An 18,353-nucleotide genomic window follows, 5' to 3' on the forward strand; every position below is an offset into this window, starting at 1 on the left:
GCTGAGAATCCGTCTGGTCCTGGTCTTTTCTTGGATGGTAGATTTCTAATGGCTTCTTCTATTTCATTGCTTGATATTGATCTGTTTAAATTGTGTATGTCACCTGGTTCAGTTTGGGAGGAACATATGTCTCTAGAAATTTGTCAGTGTCTTCGGTAGTTTCTATTTTGTTGGAATACAGATTTTCCAAGTAGCTTCTCATTATGTTCTGTATCTCAGTGGTATCTGTCGTGATATTTCCTTTTTCATCATGAATTTTAGTAATTTGAGTTTTCTGTCTCCTCTTTGTTAGTGTGGCTAAGGGTTTGTCTATTTTGTTTACTTTCTCAAAGAACCAACTTTTTGTTTTGCCAATTTTTTGAATTGTTTCTTTTGTTTCAGTTTCATTGATTTCAGCTCTGATTTGAATTATTTCCTGTCTTCTACTACTTTTGCTGTTATTCTGTTCTTCTTTTTCTAGGGCTTTGAGCTGTAATGTTAGGTCATTTAGTTGTCGACTTTTCATTCTTTTCTGGAATGCACTCCATGCAATGAACTTTCCTCTTAGTACTGCTTTCATAGTGTCCCAGAGATTTTGATATGTTGTATCATCGTTCTCATTGATCTCTAAGAATTTTTTATCTCCTCCCTGATGTTTTCTGTTATCCATGTTTCATTCTATAGCATATTATTTAGTCTCCAGGTGTTGGAGTAATTTCTGTTTTTTATTTTGTCATTGATTTCTACTCTCAGTCCATGATGATCTGATAGAATACAAGGCAGTATCTCAATTTTTTTGCATTTCCTAAGGGCTGCTTTGTGGTATAACATATAGTCTATTTTTGAGAAGGTTCCATGTGCTGCTGAGAAGAAAGTGAATCCGCTCGTTGATGGATGGAATATTCTATATGTGTCTATTAAGTCTAGGTTATTGATTGTGTTATTGAGTTCTATGGTTTCTTTGGTTGGTCTTTGTTTGGAAGATCTATCTAGTGGTGGCAGTAGTGTGTTAAAGTCACCCAGAATTATTGTGTTGTGGTCTATGTGATTCTTGAAATTGAGAAGGATTTGTTTGATGTACAGGATGCACCATTGTTTGGGGCATAAATATTTACTATCGTTGTCTTCCTGATTTGTTTCCATTAAGCAGTATGAAATGTCCTTCTTTATCCCTTCTGACTAACTTTGGCTTGAAGTCCACTTTATCTGATATAAGGATGGAAACCCCTGCTTTTTTACTGAGTCCATGTGCATGGTAGGTTTTTTCCCATCCTTTCACCTTTAGTCTGTGAATGTCTTTTTCAATGAGATGAGTCTCTTGCAGGCAGCATATTGTTGGGTCTTTCTTTTTAATCCATTCTGCCAGTCTATGTCTTTTGATTGATGAGTTTAGGCCATTAACGTTCAGGGTTATTATTGAGATATGATTCATATTCCCAGTCATTTGGTGTGATCGCCCACCGCCCGCGGGGACAATCACAACACGTACGCTCTTGATCACAGGAACCAAAAAGCCAAAAAGCCCTTTATTCCACAAGTCTCAGACTTATATTGAGAACATCAGCCTATCAGAGAGTAGACTACCAGGAAAGTCAGCCTATCAAGGAACAGTCTCCAGGCAGATACCAGGATGGCCTCATATACAGCAGCCAACCAGAGTTACTTCCTAAAACTTGTTTACGAGTGCAGCTATGTCTGGCAAGCTGCCAGGTGCCATCTTAGAGATCAGGCCACGGTGCGGCTCTGGGGCCCTCAGAGCCTGCCCCTGACAATTTGGCTTATTTTTGGTTTTTAAGTTGGCTTGGTTTCTCCTCTGAGTGGTTTTTCTCTAAAGTAGTTCCTCCCTTTGCTGACCTCCATTGTTGTTTTTCATTTCCTCCTCATGGAATATTTTGTTGAGAACATTCTGTAGCACAGGCTTTCTATTTGTAAATTCTTTTATCTTTTGCTTATCATGGAAGGATTTTATTTCATCTTCAAATCTGAAGGTTAGTTTTGCTGGGTATAGGATTCTTGTTTGGCAACCATGTTCTTTCAGAGCTTGAAATATGTTGTTCCAGGCCCTTCTAGGTTTTAGAGTCTGGGTTGAGAAGTCGGCTGCTGTCTGTATTGGTCTCCCCCTATATGTAATCTGATGCTTTCCTCTCACGGCCTTCAAAATTCTATCATTATTTTGAATGTTAGGCATTTTCATTATAATGTGCCTTGGGGTGGGTTTATTGTGATTCTGTGCATTTGGTGTTCTGTAAGCCTCTTGTATTTGATTTTCCATTTCATTCTTCAGGTTTGGGAAATTTTCTGATATTATTTCATTGAATAGGTTGTTCATTCCTTTGGTTTGTATCTCTGTGCCTTCCTCAATCCCAATAATTCTTAAATTTGGTCTTTTCATGATGTCCCATGGTTCTTGGAGATTCTGTTCCTGATTTCTTACCGTCTTCTCTGTTTGGGCAACTTTATTTTCAAGATTAAATATTTTGTCTTCATTGTCTGAGGTTCTGTCTTTCCGTTTGGTTTTTTTTTTTTTTTTTGAGAATCTATCTCTTTGTTGAAATGATCTTTTGCTTCCTGCAGGTGTTCTTTCAGCTTATTGGTATTATCATTCATTGCCTGCATTTGCTCTCTTATCTCATCCTTTGCTTCACGAATCATCTTAATCATGTATAATCTGAAGTCCTTTTCTGACATTTCTTCTAACATACCGTCATTGGATTCTATTACTATAGAATCTAGATTTGTTTGGATCATTTTCTTCCCTTGTCTTTTCATGTAGTTCATGTATCTTCCCCTCTAGCAGTGCAGATCTGGGGTATTGCAGATTTCCCCCTAGAGGCTTATAGTGACCCTATAGGTTTCCAAAACCTTTTCTTTAAGGGGAGATCAATATTAGCAGTGCCCAATTCAGATACTATGCAATCCTAGACCAAATAGCCCCTATGAGGACAATAATAAAATTGTTATAATAAACAGAATGAGTTCAAATATTATCTTCAGTATAACAAACAGATTTGCAATAAGGTCTGCAGTTTCAAATGGAGGACAAAGAGGATTCAGAGGTATGTAGGATGTAGCTGTTAATGGGATAAGAAAAGAATATACAGAAGTTCTAGGTAATAGAAAGGGTGAGAGTGTAATCAAAAGAAATTGGATGTTAGCATGCAAAAAGGGAGAAAGAGACTCTGAAGGAACAGGTAAACAAAAGGAAAAGAGAGCAAGAAAAGTAAAGAAATAAAAAAAGAGTATAACAGTCATATAGTAATGAAACCTCCCGGTGTTCAGTAGCCTGATGCATGAGAGGTACCCGACAATGAGCTTCAAGCCTCCAGCAGTCGTCTCAGGATGGGATTTGCCCCACCTAAAGATCAGAGCTATGGCTTCCAGGATTATCCAAGATGGCTGCTCTGGCCTCCAAATGTGTTGGCAAATGGGGAGCTGCAGCTCAGGGTGTGGACATGGTCAGCTGGAGGTCCTGGAGGCCGGGTGCGGTTGGTGAGGCAGAGGTCCTGGAGGTCCGGTGTATTTGGTGTGGTTGTGGGATCCTGGAGGCCGGGTGCAATCAGTCGGTCTGGTGTCCCGGTGATAGGGCGCAGTCAGTTGGTCTGGAGGTCCTGGCAGCAGGGAGCAGTCAGTTGATGTGAGGGCCCCAGAGGCAGGGAGTGATCGGTAGGGCTAAGGGATCCTGGAGGCAGGGCTCAGTCAGTCTGGCCAGGGGTCCTATGGGGCCTGGCTGTTGTCTCAAAATGGCGGCAGCCACGTGTAATCAAACCTGCAGGTACTGTAACAGTGAACTTCCAGGCGACAGCAGGCAGGTGGTGCTCCAGTGGTGGTCTGCGGTCAGTCTGCTGGCAGCTGTTGGACAATTGGGAGGTGAACCTCGGGTGGTGGGTGATGCGTAGGTGAAAGGCAGGCAATGGACAGGCAAGAGGCAGGCAAATGGCGGATGATAGGCGCCTGACAGAGCAATCAAGAAATAGATATCCTCTGCTTGAAACTGGAGTTACGGAGCGACAAGGAAGGCAGCCTCCCTCTAGCCCGCCATCTTGGATTTCAATAACTAGTTTTTAAGTATTCCTACAAAGGGATTTGCAACCTTTTTTGTTGATTCACTTCAGAATTATGTTTTTAAAGACCCAGTGAAAGCATGTGCTCAAGGAGTGGAAACGTCCCTCCCCTAGGGCAACAGACCCGGGTCTTCCCACTCCTTGGTTCCACAGAGCTCCTCCGGCCGCACAGTGGGGGCGTGGGGCAGTGCAGTGCTGTCCTGCTGAGGGGCAGGAGAGGCCCGACTGCAGACCACCCAGCCTCTGTCTTGTACTGTGTGTTTTGTTTTGACTTTATACTTTTGTAAAGTAGCATGAACAATAAAAGTATCATAAAGTATGTATAATTTAAATAATAATAAAACAAACGTCTGCATATTCGGCTTAAGAGAAGCCTGCTACCTTCTGATCTGTCGATTTAGTCTTCGTTGAATATTTAGCCTAAGAGAAGCCTGCTACCTTCTGATCTATCGATTGAGTCTTTATTGAATATTTAGCCTAAGAGAAGCCTGCTACCTTCTGATCTATCGATTGAGTCTTTATTGAATATTTAGCCTAAGAGAAGCCTGCTACCTTCTGATCTATCAATTGAGTCTTTATTGAATATTTAGCCTAAGAGAAGCCTGCTATCTTCTGATGTATCGATTGAGTCTTCACTGGCTTGTTATCGAATCATTGATCTAGATTTCATTACATGTACACAGGTCTTGTTTCAGTGGTGTCCCTGTTCGACCCTCCTAAGTACCAGGGGCCACAGAAGTGGAACACGTGCGGGAACAAGGCCCAGGGCACCCGCTAGCAGCCGCCCCGCGGGCAGTGCCCCGTACTCTCACCGAGCGCCTGCCCTTCGCTCACCTTGGAGAGGTTCAGTCTTCACGGCTGGCCAGCCGTAGAACTAGGGTGGGCACAGGGACAGGCCACGATGGTTAAGGCGAACACTAGATCTTGAAAATGAACAACAGGCTTTCCATTTTTCAAAATGAGAGAACTTCCTATTCAAACTACTTCAACACTGACGTCAAGTGTTTCAGATAACATGATGCACCTTTACCAACAGCATCGCTTGTTGCAGCCACTCACTTTTCATCTTGTGTTTGAAAAGTTCCCAGCGGCACCCATTCTTTGCCAAGTTCAGAGAAAACTCAGCAATCCAGAAACTTCGGTGCATTTTCTTCTTCTCTCCTGTGGGTTCTTTCCTCTTGCTCTGTAGCACTGTCTTCTCTCCCGAGCTTGATTCTAACCTAAATCCCTGGGTATGTGTTCTAAGTCGGGCACCCGTGTTCCACAGTGCTGTGCCCAGCAGGCACGGGCAGCAAGGGGAGTGCCAAGAGGCTGTCGCTGCGTGGCGCTGGCACAGGGCTCCGACTGATTCTCCGTGACAGTGATTTTTCAAGTGCAGTGAGTCCCTGTCACCACTGGAAAATCCCCCGCAAGCAGATAGCAAGCAGAGAGTCACCCTCGGCTGCACAGCAGTTCCTCCAGAAGCTGTTTTCTGTGGCGTGTGCGTTGACATGGAGACCCTGCTGTGTCAGGTTGAGAAGTAAGTAAGATGTGATTGGAGTGTGAACCGGTCACCATCCAAAGTCAGGTAGTATTCTTCATTTTAATATGTACATTAGTATCATTAGGAGCTAGAAAGTATTTTTTGAACACCCTTTTGGGGCTTAAATTGCAATTCTAACAATGAAATATTTAAGCAGCTTAGAGAACCCTCCATTTTAAAGTCATTCAATTACAGAGTAACGGTTTTCTTTTTATTTCAGGCTAATCATGGCCAGCAGCAGAAGTAGATGCATATAAGGGTCGTTCAGGTTTTCTTAATGTCACCAGGAAGAAAGGATTATATTGACTTTATTAACCAATTTTTTTGTTTCTTTTCTTGTCTTTAGTACTAATTGTATGCCAGACACAATATTAAACGTCACTGGAAACAGTCACATTCAAAGACCCATAAGATAATCACTTACATAATATCACTGTTTCAATATGTGGAAAATCAGTCTCCTGCTTGCAGACAACCTGTAGAGCCTTGGGGACTCTCTGTATGGGTGGGCATCAAACTTTTTTCTCTACAACCCATGGTTAGAAGTCTATTTTTACCCATGCCCCCGTATATATACACCACACAGCCCTGAAATAGTTTTATGAAACTTCCTTATACTACCTATAATACTTTAGTACTTTAAATTCCTTCTTATTTAAAAGATAAGTTTCATGTGGGTCCACTAAATGACTTTACTGTGCTGATTGAGACTAATTTTTTTCTTTGTAGCAATGAAAACTGGCCAGGACGTGAAAGTACGCGTCTGCCTAAGCAGTTATAAATTCAAAAGTTGCCTTTATTTATAATCAGTATGAAATCTTATCTCTCAGTATTTACAGATAGCAACTGGTTGTAGTGTGCACACCTGTGATCCCAGCTACTCAGGAGGAGTATCTCAGCTACTCAGGAGGAGAAAGGAGGATCGAAAGTTTGAGGCCAGCTGAGCGATTCAGGAAGGCCCTGCCTCAAAATAAAAGATAAGAAAAGGGTTGTAGAGCACCCCTAGGTTCAATCCAAGCACAGAGGAAGAAAAAAACAAAACAAAACAAAAACCCAAAACATTAAAAATAGTACAGATTTAGTTTTAAGTGATGCCTTTGGAACATGTTTAATCTTTGATTTTTAAAGTTCCAACCATTCTGGCTTCTGTTTTCTGGTATTGTTGAAACAAGTAAATATGGCTTTTCATATAACAGAAGATTTTACTGACTACCAAAAATATTTTCTAATGCAATAAATAAATTCAACTTAGCTCTAAGCCTAGATAAACATGTTTGGGAGCAATGTGCCACTTAACAAAAGGTCAGCTCTCCCGGAACAAAACCTCACGTAAGAAAAGGGAACATGCCTTTGTATCTTCATGATAAATGTCACAAAGCTTCAGATTCAAACCAGGTACTTCTGACACTGTTTCTCAGAATTTTTATGTACTTAATTTTTAGAAAAGAAAAGAAATTCTTGTCAGGTTTAGTTATTTCTCTACTGTAGAAAATAATGTAAGGGTGGACAGAGGCAGTGATGACTGTTGCTGGGGTAAACCCAGAGAGGAGGAAGTCGCACTGACGTGGCTTTGTGGAGAAAAGACAGCCAGCGCACGCAGGCCTGTTCACAGCAGCCCTGCCGGCCTGGGAAGGTCGGCCAGGCTGGGTGCCCTTTCACTTCTGAAAGTGGAGAATCGCAACAGACATTAGGCATGTTTTTATTCACAATGACTAAAGTAAAAATTTTTGTGATTTTTAAGGGGAACTAAACAGGAGATAAAAGATTTTGTTTCTGTGACTTTTTTCTTGCTGGATCTTAGTTACAGTTTATTTTAAACAACTCTTTATGAGCAGTGTTCTTTTAGGATTGAGATACATACAAATACGCAAAATTGCTCCTTTCCTTAAGGAACATCAAGTCTGACATTCAAAATGCTCTAAGTTGTATTTAGACCTCTGCTTTAGAAAGAGGCTTGGTTTTCTAGTAATTAATATTTTATCAAGAAACATGAAAGAAATAATCCTTTAATTTTTAAGGTGATACTCTAAAATTGTAACTTACCACAAACTGTTTTCTCATAGTGTGGTTTCCATTTATCCTCACGTACAGCAGGATTTTGTTTTTGATCTTTTTGAGAGCATCATGAAATTAGCTAATAATTATGTCATTTTATCAATGAAACATGATAGATGTAAATTAATTTTGTGAAACTTGTCTGATTAAAATGTATCAGGTTGTTCAAAACCAAGCTGTGTGTTAAAAACAGTGTGGTTTGTGAGTGCGATGAAGACACAGGTGTTCTGCTGGAAAGAGTCCACCGTTAACCACTGCCAGGCGTGTTCTGCACTGCCCTGAACTCGCCCCGAGGGCCTGCGCCTGCCGACCGGCTTCCCACGTGTGGGGAGGGTGAGCTCTGATGGTGGAGGTTCTTACCTGGGGACCTCAGGGCACAGGCTGAACTCTCTGCCTTGAAGATACTGCCCGTGGCTCCTGTCGAACCAGGAGTCCAGCTGCCGTCTTCTCATCGGCGGCACTCTGGATCCGCTTTCTTCCCTCTTCTGTTTTGTGTTTCGGTTTAATAAGTTTTGTTGCTTTATCTTCAGATTAACTGAACTTTTCTTCTGTAATGGCTAATCTTCTGTTAGACCCATCCAGTACATTTTCATATTGTAATAGTTTTTCTCTGAAAATTTCATTTGAGTCTTAAATCATAGGTGTGCCTATCTTCCATTTCTCTGAGCATTGTCCATGTTTCCTCAGATCTTTGAACATGACTTTTAGTTTGTAGGTTGTGATTTATAATAGCTGTCTTAAAGTCATCGTCGCCAGTCCCATTTTCACGTCATTTCTGCATTTGTTTCCACTGACCAGTTTTCTCCTGGTTATGGGTCACGTTGTCCTACTTCTTTGTATGTCCAGTGATTGTTCAGTGGTTGGGGGACATTATGTTACGTTGTATGTCTGGGTTTTGTTGCCTTTCTTTAAAGACCATTTAGTTTCATCTTGGCTGGCATTTTTTTCCAGGTGAAGTTGGTACTTCTGAGGCTTGTTTTGAATATACATTAAGTTGATCAAGAGTAGCCCTTATTCTAGGACTAGTATTTTAGCCACTGTCCTTTACTAATGAGATGTGATTCTTCTGTGTGTCCTCTGAATGCTCTAGGTGTTCAGGAAGTCTGGCCACTCAGGCTAGTGAGACCTTGACCTCCTCTTGACTGAGCCCTAGAATTATTCATCCCGAGCTCCCAGTAATTGCTCTTTCCCAGGAGGGTTATTTGTCCAGATCACAGCCTCCTGCCAAAGATCCAAGGGGACCCCATGCAGATATATAAAGTAATTCTCTGCATAGGACCCTTCAGTGGTTCTGTAGGCTGAAAATTCAAGTTTAAGCCCCCTGAACCTCCTTGAACTCAGGCCTCTGTGCTCACCGCAGCGAGGCTGCTGTGCTCTGCACTGCTCTGCAGGCTGTGGTCAGGCAGCTGTGGAAGTCACCTTGATTTCGTGGTCTCAGGGAGGACCACCAGCCAGTGTTCAAAGCTGGTGTTCATGGATCTTGCCTAGTTGCCTGGTTGTATATTTGGGGAAAGGAAATCCACATCAGTTCCTGTGTCATGCCTAGAACAAGAGTTTCCCCATTGTCTGTCTTTTGTGACATTGGTATTTTGGAATATTCCAGGACAGTGATATTGCATATGACCAGGTTGGGTTTACCTGATTGTTTTCTCATGTTAGATACAAGTTAGACGTTTTTCTGTAGGAATCTTACATATGAATTATTATGTTTTTGTTAATTTCAGTTCTATTCCACTGAACTATATGTCTGTTCTTATACACTATCACACTGTCTTGATTATTCTAGATTTGTTTAGTAGGTTTTGAAATTGGGAATTGTGAATCATCTAACTTGTTTCTTCTCTCAAGATTGTTTGGACTTTTCTGGGTCTCTAGAATTTTCATGCAGATTTCAGTACCACTTTTTTATTTTTGATTTATCATAGTGTTTTGCAATATTCAACATATAAGCTGTGCACTTCTTTTGTTAAATTTAATCCTAGACATTTTATTCTTTTTGTTGCTGTGGCATCTTTTCCCTTAGTTTTGTTTTGGATTGTTCTTTGCTAGTGTATGGATGTGGATGTGGATATGGATATGGATCGTGCTTTCAAGTCCTTTCTGCCCACCCTGGCTTTTGATTGGGATGACAGTGAAAGGGGCTGCCATGTGGCCGGTGGCAGAGCACCCCTGGGTTCAGTCCCCCCAGTGAACGAAACGGGAGAAGAGTCACAGGTCAAAATGTCTGCACACTAGTTTCATGTTACATATGTGGTCACATTTGACTGTCTTTGTTCTGTGTAAATTCAAGTTATTGTTTCCTCACCATCCGTTTCAGCCGTTAATATTACTTACAGGGCTGTTACAGATTGTCTCCGTTTTTGTCTGTCCGTGTCTTGATCTCACCTTCCATTTTGTTGTTGCTGTTGTGTGTTGCGGGACCAGGATTGCACCTGGGGTTCTCTACACTGAGCCTCGTCCCCAGCCTTTTCATCTTTTATTTTGAGACAGTTGCTAAGACTGCCTGGACTGGAGATCCTCCTGCCTCAGCCTCCTGAGGATCACAGGCAGATTCTGCCTCCTCCTTGAAGAAGTTTGACGGGCGTAGAATTCCACGCTCAGTCATTTCTTCTGTGGAGTCATCTGGAGGACGAGTGGGCAGCTGCGACACTCCTCCTCGTCTCTGCCTCCGAGCTGGGCGCTCCCTTCCCTGCCTCCCTCCCTCCCTCCCTCCCACCCTTCACACTCCCACTCTGTCCTCCTCCCCCTCACATCTTACTGGGTGGCCCAGGGTTTCAGGACCATTGCACAGTGGTGGCCAGAGTGAACCTCACCTTGGTGCCACTGCTAAGGAGAAAGGGCTTGGCCACTTACCAGAAACAGCATCATCTGTGGGATTTTTTTGCAGGTAACACTGCTAACAAAAAAATGTTTTAGAATAGCAATTTAGAATACAAATCCAAGTTTAGACTTGGCCAGGAAATTAGATTGCAGCAAAAACAAAATAAACATGTCTTAAAGTTGCAAAAGGCATAATGTGACTAAATGTCACTTCATGAAAATTTAGTCATTCTCTTGCTAGTGGGTAAGCACTCAGAATACATCGTAAGCAGATGTGTTTTTACATTTATACTTAAGCCAGGATAGTGTGGTTTCCCTAATATTTACTTCTTTCCCTACTTCATTTTATTACTAGTTTTACTAAATAAAATAATGACTTGTGACTGAAATTTCTACATACACATATATGCCATGTATATTTTTATTTCATGAATTACTTATAATCTGACATTTTTCAGTATATTCTCACTTTCCGGTTAAAATAAACGATCTTTTTACACATAATAAAAACATTGAAGTAATGAACTAAAGGAAGTATTGTCATTAAATTAGATCACATTTAAAGCAGCAGCTCTCCTTTTATCGAACACTTTTTGCCTCTGTCTGAAGCCAGTTCTCTGAAATGCTGGGCGTCCACGGGAAAAGCATGGGCAGTGTTGAGGGTGGTACCTCTCAGTAGGTGAGGTAATCTGCTGTTGAACCTGTTCTTTCAGTGTTCAAACCTTACAAATTATTCTCCATGCAAGAGAAAAGCTACTATAATCAAAAGTTTCAGAACTTGAAAAGCAACTTTGCATTTCAAATAAACGTTCTCCGTAAATCTTACTTTAACAAGCATCCAGAGTCCCCTGTGATACAGTAATTGGGCTCTTTTCCACCAAGGAGTTGCCCTGCTGCATTCTTGCCATTTTGCAGGTATACAGATCTGTGTCCCCGAGTGTCTGTTCCTAGGGCGACAATGAGTATGCTCAGCTCAATTTGTGCACAGTTAGTAGCTGGGACCCAAGACTGTAAGAAGGTGAAATGTGAATGGACTGTGTTTTATTGGAAGTTTTTGTTTTCAACAATAGGTAGTAGATTCATTCCAAGTATTTATTGAGTGAATAAATGAATGACTTTGCTGAAAATCTCTCCATCAGGTCCTGATCAGTCTTGGCCTCCTGCCTGGGAAACCTTGCTGCCTCTCACACCGAATGTGCTTACAGCCAGTCCCCGGCCTCCCTGGCCCAGCCGCGGGTGTGCAGAGGAGGAGCACGCTGCTCCTCGGGCACGCTGTCACCTGCCTTGCGTGGCCGTGTCTGGCGGCCAGGCTCCTGTTGCGTGCTGCCCCATAGCCTCGTAGCTACCCCAGCCTTGCTCCCTGTGTTCCTGTGTCACCTCACTAGCAGCAGTAGCACTGGTGGCAGGGAGTGGCTGCCTGTGGTTCTGTGGTGAGGAGCATGTGGTGCCGCAGGTGCTCACCTCAGTGGTGGGCAGCGGAGGAGGAGCAGACCAGTGTCCCGCAGCTCTCCACCGGTGACCTGAGACCTCTTATTAGGCCAGCTCTTCCAGCTTTCTTCTGGAAGTGCCCGTATTGTGGTTTGGACCTGGAACACCCCCGTGTGCTGGAGGTATGGTCGTGGCGCAGCATGGTTCCTGTGCTGGAGGTGTGGTCGCAGCACAGCGTGGTTCACGTGCTGGAGGTGTGGTCGTGGCGCAGCATGGTTCCTTTGCTGGAGGTGTGGTCGCAGCACAGTGTGGTCCACGTGCTGGAGGTGTGGCGGTGCAGCCGGTTCACGTGCTGGAGGTGTGGTGGCGGGCAGCGTGGTTCACAGGCTGGAGGTGTGGCGGGCAGCGCGGTTCACAGGCTGGAGGTGTGGCGGGCAGCGCCGTTCACGAGCTGGAGGTGTGGCGGTATAGTGCGGTTCACGGGCTGGAGGTGTGGCGATGCAGTGCGGTTCACATGCTGGAGGTGTGGCGGTGTAGTGTGGTTCACAGGCTGGATGTGTAGCGGTGCAGTGCGGTTCACGTGCTGGAGGTGTAGCGGTGCAGTGCGGTTCACGTGCTGGAGGTGTGGCGGTGCAGTGCGGTTCACGTGCTGGAGGTGTGGCGGTGCAGTGTGGTTCACGGGCTGGAGGTGTGGCGATGCAGCGCGGTTCACATGCTGGAGGTGTGGCGGTGCAGTGCGGTTCACGGGCTGGAGGTGTGGCGATGCAGCGCGGTTCACATGCTGGAGGTGTGGCGGTGCAGTGTGGTTCACGGGCTGGAGGTGTGGCGATGCAGCGCGGTTCACATGCTGGAGGTGTGGCGGTGCAGCGCGGTTCACGGGCTGGAGGTATGGCGGTGCAATGCGGTTCATGGGCTGGAGGTGTGGCGGTGCAATGCGGTTCATGGGCTCGAGGTGTGGCGGTGCAATGCGGTTCACGGGCTGGAGGTGTGGCGGGCAGCGTGGTTCACAGGCTGGAGGTGTGGCGGTGCAGTGCGGTTCACAGGCTGGAGGTGTGGTGGGCAGCGCGGTTCACAGGCTGGAGGTGTGGCGATGCAGTGCGGTTCACATGCTGGAGGTGTGGCGGTGCCGTGCGGTTCACAGGCTGGAGGTGTGGCGGTGCAGTGCGGTTCACGTGCTGGAGGTGTGACGGTGCAGCGCGGTTCACGGGCTGGAGGTGTGGCGGTGCAGCGCGATTCACGGGCTGGAGGTGTGGCGGTGCAGCGTGGTTCACGTGCTGGAGGTGTGGCGGTGCAATGCGGTTCATGGGCTGGAGGTGTGGCGGTGCAATGCGGTTCACGGGCTGGAGGTGTGGCGGTGCAGCGCGGTTCCTGTGCTGAAGGTGTGTGGTTCACGTGCTGGAGGTGTGGCGGTGCAGTGCGGTTCACGTGCTGAAGGTGTGTGGTTCACGTGCTGGAGGTGTGGCGGTGTGGCGGTGCAGCGCGCTTCCTGTGCTGAAGGTGTGTGGTTCACGTGTTAGAGGTGTGGCGGTGCAGTGCAGTTCACGTGCTGGAGGTGTGGCGGTGCAGCGTGGTTCACGTGCTGGAGGTGTGGCGGTGCAGCGCGGTTCACGAGCTGGAGGTGTGGCGGTGCAGCGCGGTTCACGAGCTGGAGGTGTGGCGGTGCAGCGGGGTTCAGGGGCTGGAGGTGTGGCGGTGCAATGTGGTTCACGGGCTGGAGGTGTGGCGGTGCAGTGTGGTTCAGAGGTGGGGCTTTATGCAATGACTGGATCCTGATGATTCTGACCTGGTCAGTGGGTCATCCATTCGATGGACTAATTCATTAATAGGTACGTGGACTGTGGAGAGGCAGGTCCTAGTTGGAGGACGAAGGTCGCTGGGGACCAGCGCTGGAAGGGCTTACCTTTTCCATGGCCTTTCTCCCCTCTGCTTCCCCTGCCATAACCTAAGCCGCTTTCTTTCCCCAGGCCCTTCTGCTGTGATGTTTCTGGGGTGCAACTGTCTGACCACAGGCTGAAACGCTGAGCCTCCTCTAAGTATTCTTGTTGGGTATTTGGATCACAGTGATAAAAAGATAATTAATACAGCCAAGCTAAAGACCAGGCCTTTAACACGTGGAACTCTGGAGTCCATTCAGGATCCACCTGTGCTTCTGTCTGACTATGTAATGTAGTGTTCAAAACTGCACTAGGCCTAAGTGTGACTTGGGGGCAGTTTCATTTACCTATGTGTCCTTGTTTTTAAAATACAGAAAAGCATATCTGCATTGTAGAGTTGTGTTGGATACTGGAAACAGTAAATACGACTCTTGTGTAGCTTTTGTTCTGGAGCCTGTGGTAGCCTTCTGCCTGTCAGTAGTTTCCTCAGCTCCTCACGCCCAGGTGTCCTTAGAAGATCTCTGTCCATGAATCATCTTGATGGCACAGTCACTTCTTTCTTGTTTTTATAAGATGTTTTTAATCGTGTCAGTATTATTTTATCCAGACAAGAAATAAAATGAGCTATTATGTCATTTCCAGGATTTATTTTAGAACCTGTCTTATTGACAACTCTTCCTTGAGCAATCTGGTATCTTCGGACATATTGACTATTTGTAATAGCAAGCCAACAGTCCCTTATTTCTTTAAAGCCCTTGGTTAGATGCCACCTGGTCCTCAAAATTCAGTTGCATTTAATTTGTGGATTAAATGTAAAATAATGCATTTACCATGGTTTGAACTAATAACTCTGATCAGTCTCTTTTAAAAGGCAGATTGGCAATACAGTTCAGAAAGCTTTTTAATGCAGTTTTGTTTTGATGGCTGCTCTGACTTAAGTTTTTTTTGTCATGCATGTTTTTTATTCATGAGTCTTTGAGCTCTTTGCTTCCATCTGACACCATGTGTTTGAGGTTGCATTTTATGAATGTGAATCCTTTCACATGATTACTAAATGATTTAGGTTTTACTTCTGCCTCATGTGTTCTTAAAAAATACCAGCTGCTGCTTAGTTGAAAATGTAATTTAATTTGACTGACACATGAGTTTTATAGTTCCTAAACATGAATGTATTTTCTTTGTTTGTGTTCATAAGCCTGTTGGTCCATATGTTAATGTGTTCCTTGATTTAGTTTCATTTCTTTATTTAAAAAAATCAATAACAACAACAAAAACCTTGGGGAAACAAGGTAGATTTTTGAAAACATGCTTCTGTTTTTTTGGAGTTAACACTTAAAGCTTACAAAATTCTTTCCCATTTCAGTGGTTTTTATTTTAGAAGTTTCATTTTGTTAGTGATATGATTTTATGTTGTATTTATGTAAACAGTTACATTTTGGATATGTATGAGAACCTTCCTCCTCGGTTGCTTGGTGCAATTTTAAGAACCTGGTGGTGAGACTGGGTTCCGCCATGGTACGCTGTGCATCCTCCACGCGTCCTGCTGGGTCTGGGTGCCTGGGTCTGGGTGCCTGGGTCTGGGTACCGGGGTGAGAGCGTCAGCAGGATTGATGCTGCTTCCTCTCTTCTCACCGGAAGACTTCCTAGACAGACGCTGCGGGAGACGGGGGTCCTTCTGCAGACGGGTTTGGGTACTGGATGGCACACGATGTGTAAACACAACCCGCGGACAGGTGGCCTCCGCTGCTCTGAGAGGGCGTCGTGCATGTGAGCGGGACAGCTTGTGGAGCAGCGCGGGGCTGCAGGCGTCCTTGAAGGCTGCTCCCAGCAGACAGGTCTGAGCAGACCTCCGAAGCTGCAGTGCCCTGTCTGGGCCTCCGGGGCCTCAGGGCTCTGCCGCCTGGGCTCTGCACTCCGCCTGGATGTGCTGTCTGCTCCTTGAGGGGCACTGGGGCCACTTCACAGCGCTTCCTGAGGCCACCCCTGTGTCACACGTGCCGCACCATTGCTCTCGTGTGTACTTGTGCAGAGAAAAAAGTTAGGTGGTGTGGTTTTGGTCATCACGTTTATCAGTTAGCTCTGAAAGGAGATTTAGAAGTGAAGCTGTTGATATGATCTGATTATTTCTTAAATGGTATCTGTGGCAAAAGGCACTTTTGAGTGTGGGAGGAAGTGTTTCTCCCCTATTGTTACAGTGGTCATTAAAACATGGGGAAAGCTCGTGGGAACCCCAGCCAAGCAGAAGTAAAAGCTAAGGAAGTCTTCACTGGGAAGGTAGCATAGCAGGCAAATGCAAGTCGGTGCCTGTGGGGGAGGGGCTAACGATTCCAGTGTCCGTAGGGGTCTTATTTCTCCTTTTAGAAAGAGGTGATCAAGAGGCTGTGGGGAGTGGCATTTTATCAATTTGAATTGAATGGTAAAATCCACCTAAGAGTAAAGCCTGCACTCGTGTTTGGAAAACAGTAACTCGTGCTCTTGATCACGGAGCTTCCCGCAGACGGCAGCACTCCTTGAGACAGTTCTGCTGCCTGCTGGATTTCCGGCCGTTATTCCTAACAGGAGTGAGTCCTGCGGCAACAAACTAATTATTTTACTTTTTAAAAATCCCTTTGTGTCTGATTGTATCACTTAGATTTATACTGTTATAATGTGAGTGTCAATTTGAACGAATAACGTATTCATTGACTTCCTCAACCCGCGAATACATAGTGAGTTTCCCTCTGTAGGCCACTTAATAGATGTGTGGAGCCTGTAAAGATGCAGGAAATATTAATTTCTTGAGATATTCATATATACTACAGATTCAGTTATTTTCAGGAGTAGGATAAAATTATTCTGAGAAATTGTTCTGTTGTCTCTTTAAAAAATCCAACTTGTATTGGGGGGGTAGTTCTGGAGAAGTCAAGGACACTGTAGGAGAGTCTTTCTCTGTGAAGTCAGCTCGCCTGGCCGGGCTGAGGACGGGCTGAGGACGGGCCTCGTTTCTTGCCTGGCTTTCAGGATCTGGGTCTGTCTGAATAATCACACATCCCTCTTACTCTTGGGAACGTGACTCTTCGGGTTTTCCCTAACTCCCTGGAACTTGATTTATTCCGTTATAACAGAATCTTGAATCATTTTAATGTTGGTAACTAAAATGGAACTAATATTAGACATGGAAATTCTTTTCAAAAATTAATTTGTGTTTTTCTTAAAAACACAGGTACACAGAAAACACTTTGAGAGACATGTTACTATGTAACAACATAAAGTGATATATTTCAAGAGTTCCTATTAAGTGTTCAAAACCATACATATAAATGTTTCTGTTTCTGTTACAGTTTTATATACAACTATGTTTTAAAGCATATATTCAAAATTGTCCAAGAGCATTTCAAGTACTTAAGATATGTATATTTGTATTTGTGTGTGTGTGTTTATCTGATATGGACCTGATGATCTGATCCTTAATTCTTATCACTAGTCTAGAGTCTTACAACAAGTAGTTTAGCTCTGAGTTAATTTTTATTTATAACAGATTGTTGTTTTACAAGTGAAGTGTAACAGTGTGTTTGGATACTTTCTAAATCTTTCATGAAGATTCTACAGTACATCCAGTGATATTCTTAAGGTGTAAATGTTACTATTTTGGAAGGTAGCTTTAAGAAAGATTAAATAGCTATATAGAAGCAGTAAGTAAGTAACTTCAGACTGGAGGTAATGTTAATTTTTCAAAACTTTCAAAAGGAATTTTAAAGAATATCGTTGCTGATCAAGCTGATGATAAGACATTGATTTTATTTGACTCATTTCTATGTGTTAGGCATGGTAGCGATTAAGCATTTTAAATGTATTATTTTATGTATGATAAAGACATCATTGCCATTCCCATTTTAAAATTTAGGAAACTGAAGTTAAAAAAAAAAAAAAAAAAGTAATTTGCCTGAGTTTATTCCACTAAAAAGTGGCAGAGATGGGGTTTGAACACCCGGGGTCTGATTACACCTGAGCCAGAGCACGGCAGTCTCGGCGTTACAGAGCCCTGCAGGTTTATTGCTTAGGGGCTATTTAGTGTTTGGGGCTGTGTCCTTGTCCTTTATTAGCTTCTGATTTCACTTCCTGTCATCAGTGAGATCAGGAAGGTACCTTAAGAAGTCATTGGTCACCAGTGGTAGCATCCTCAGGAGCACCTGGGCTTTATTCCTGCTTGTGTACGTGATCCAGTTCTAGATACCCAGTGGAGATTCATTAGTATTTATTGAAGTTGAGGGATGTTCTTCCTCATCAGTCCAGTGTTTTCTGACTTGCAGGTATTAAATGCACAGAGAGCAGGATACAAAGCAGCCATCGTGCACAATGTCGATTCCGACGACCTCATTAGCATGGGATCCAACGACAGTAAGTACAGGTATCACTTTTCTTCTCTCCTGTTTGACAGAGCATTTGAAACTAAAAAGTAACAGAATTTTCCTTCTCTCATTTTTTGTTTAAACATCAAAATTTCTTCTCCATCGTAATTCCCGGTTCTAGCTCTCTTCAGGTAATTTTATTACCTGGAATTCACTTGTTCTTGTCTGAACCAGTTTTTTTTAAGCCTGAGTTTTAATCTATTGATATTTTGTTGACAACTGAAGG

At 44.0% G+C, this 18,353-nt stretch overlaps 1 protein-coding gene across 6 annotated transcripts in view; it reads left to right on the forward strand.

Annotated features, from left to right (window-relative positions):
- The window catches only part of Rnf13 (ring finger protein 13), a 149,403-nt gene that overhangs the window by 82,521 nt on the left and 48,529 nt on the right, over positions 1 to 18,353 (forward strand). For 5 of the 6 annotated variants that reach the window (XM_047563018.1, XM_047563017.1, XM_047563016.1 and 2 more), the window contains one exon: positions 18,029 to 18,116. In XM_047563018.1, coding sequence (XP_047418974.1) covers positions 18,029 to 18,116 — 88 coding nt within the window. Of the gene's footprint in view, positions 1 to 18,028; positions 18,127 to 18,353 lie in introns of all 6 variants that reach the window. The other variant, XM_047563020.1, reaches the window with a different exon arrangement.

Source organism: Sciurus carolinensis, chromosome 9 (genome assembly GCF_902686445.1).
Source record: "Sciurus carolinensis chromosome 9, mSciCar1.2, whole genome shotgun sequence".
Lineage (NCBI taxonomy): Eukaryota > Metazoa > Chordata > Mammalia > Rodentia > Sciuridae > Sciurus > Sciurus carolinensis.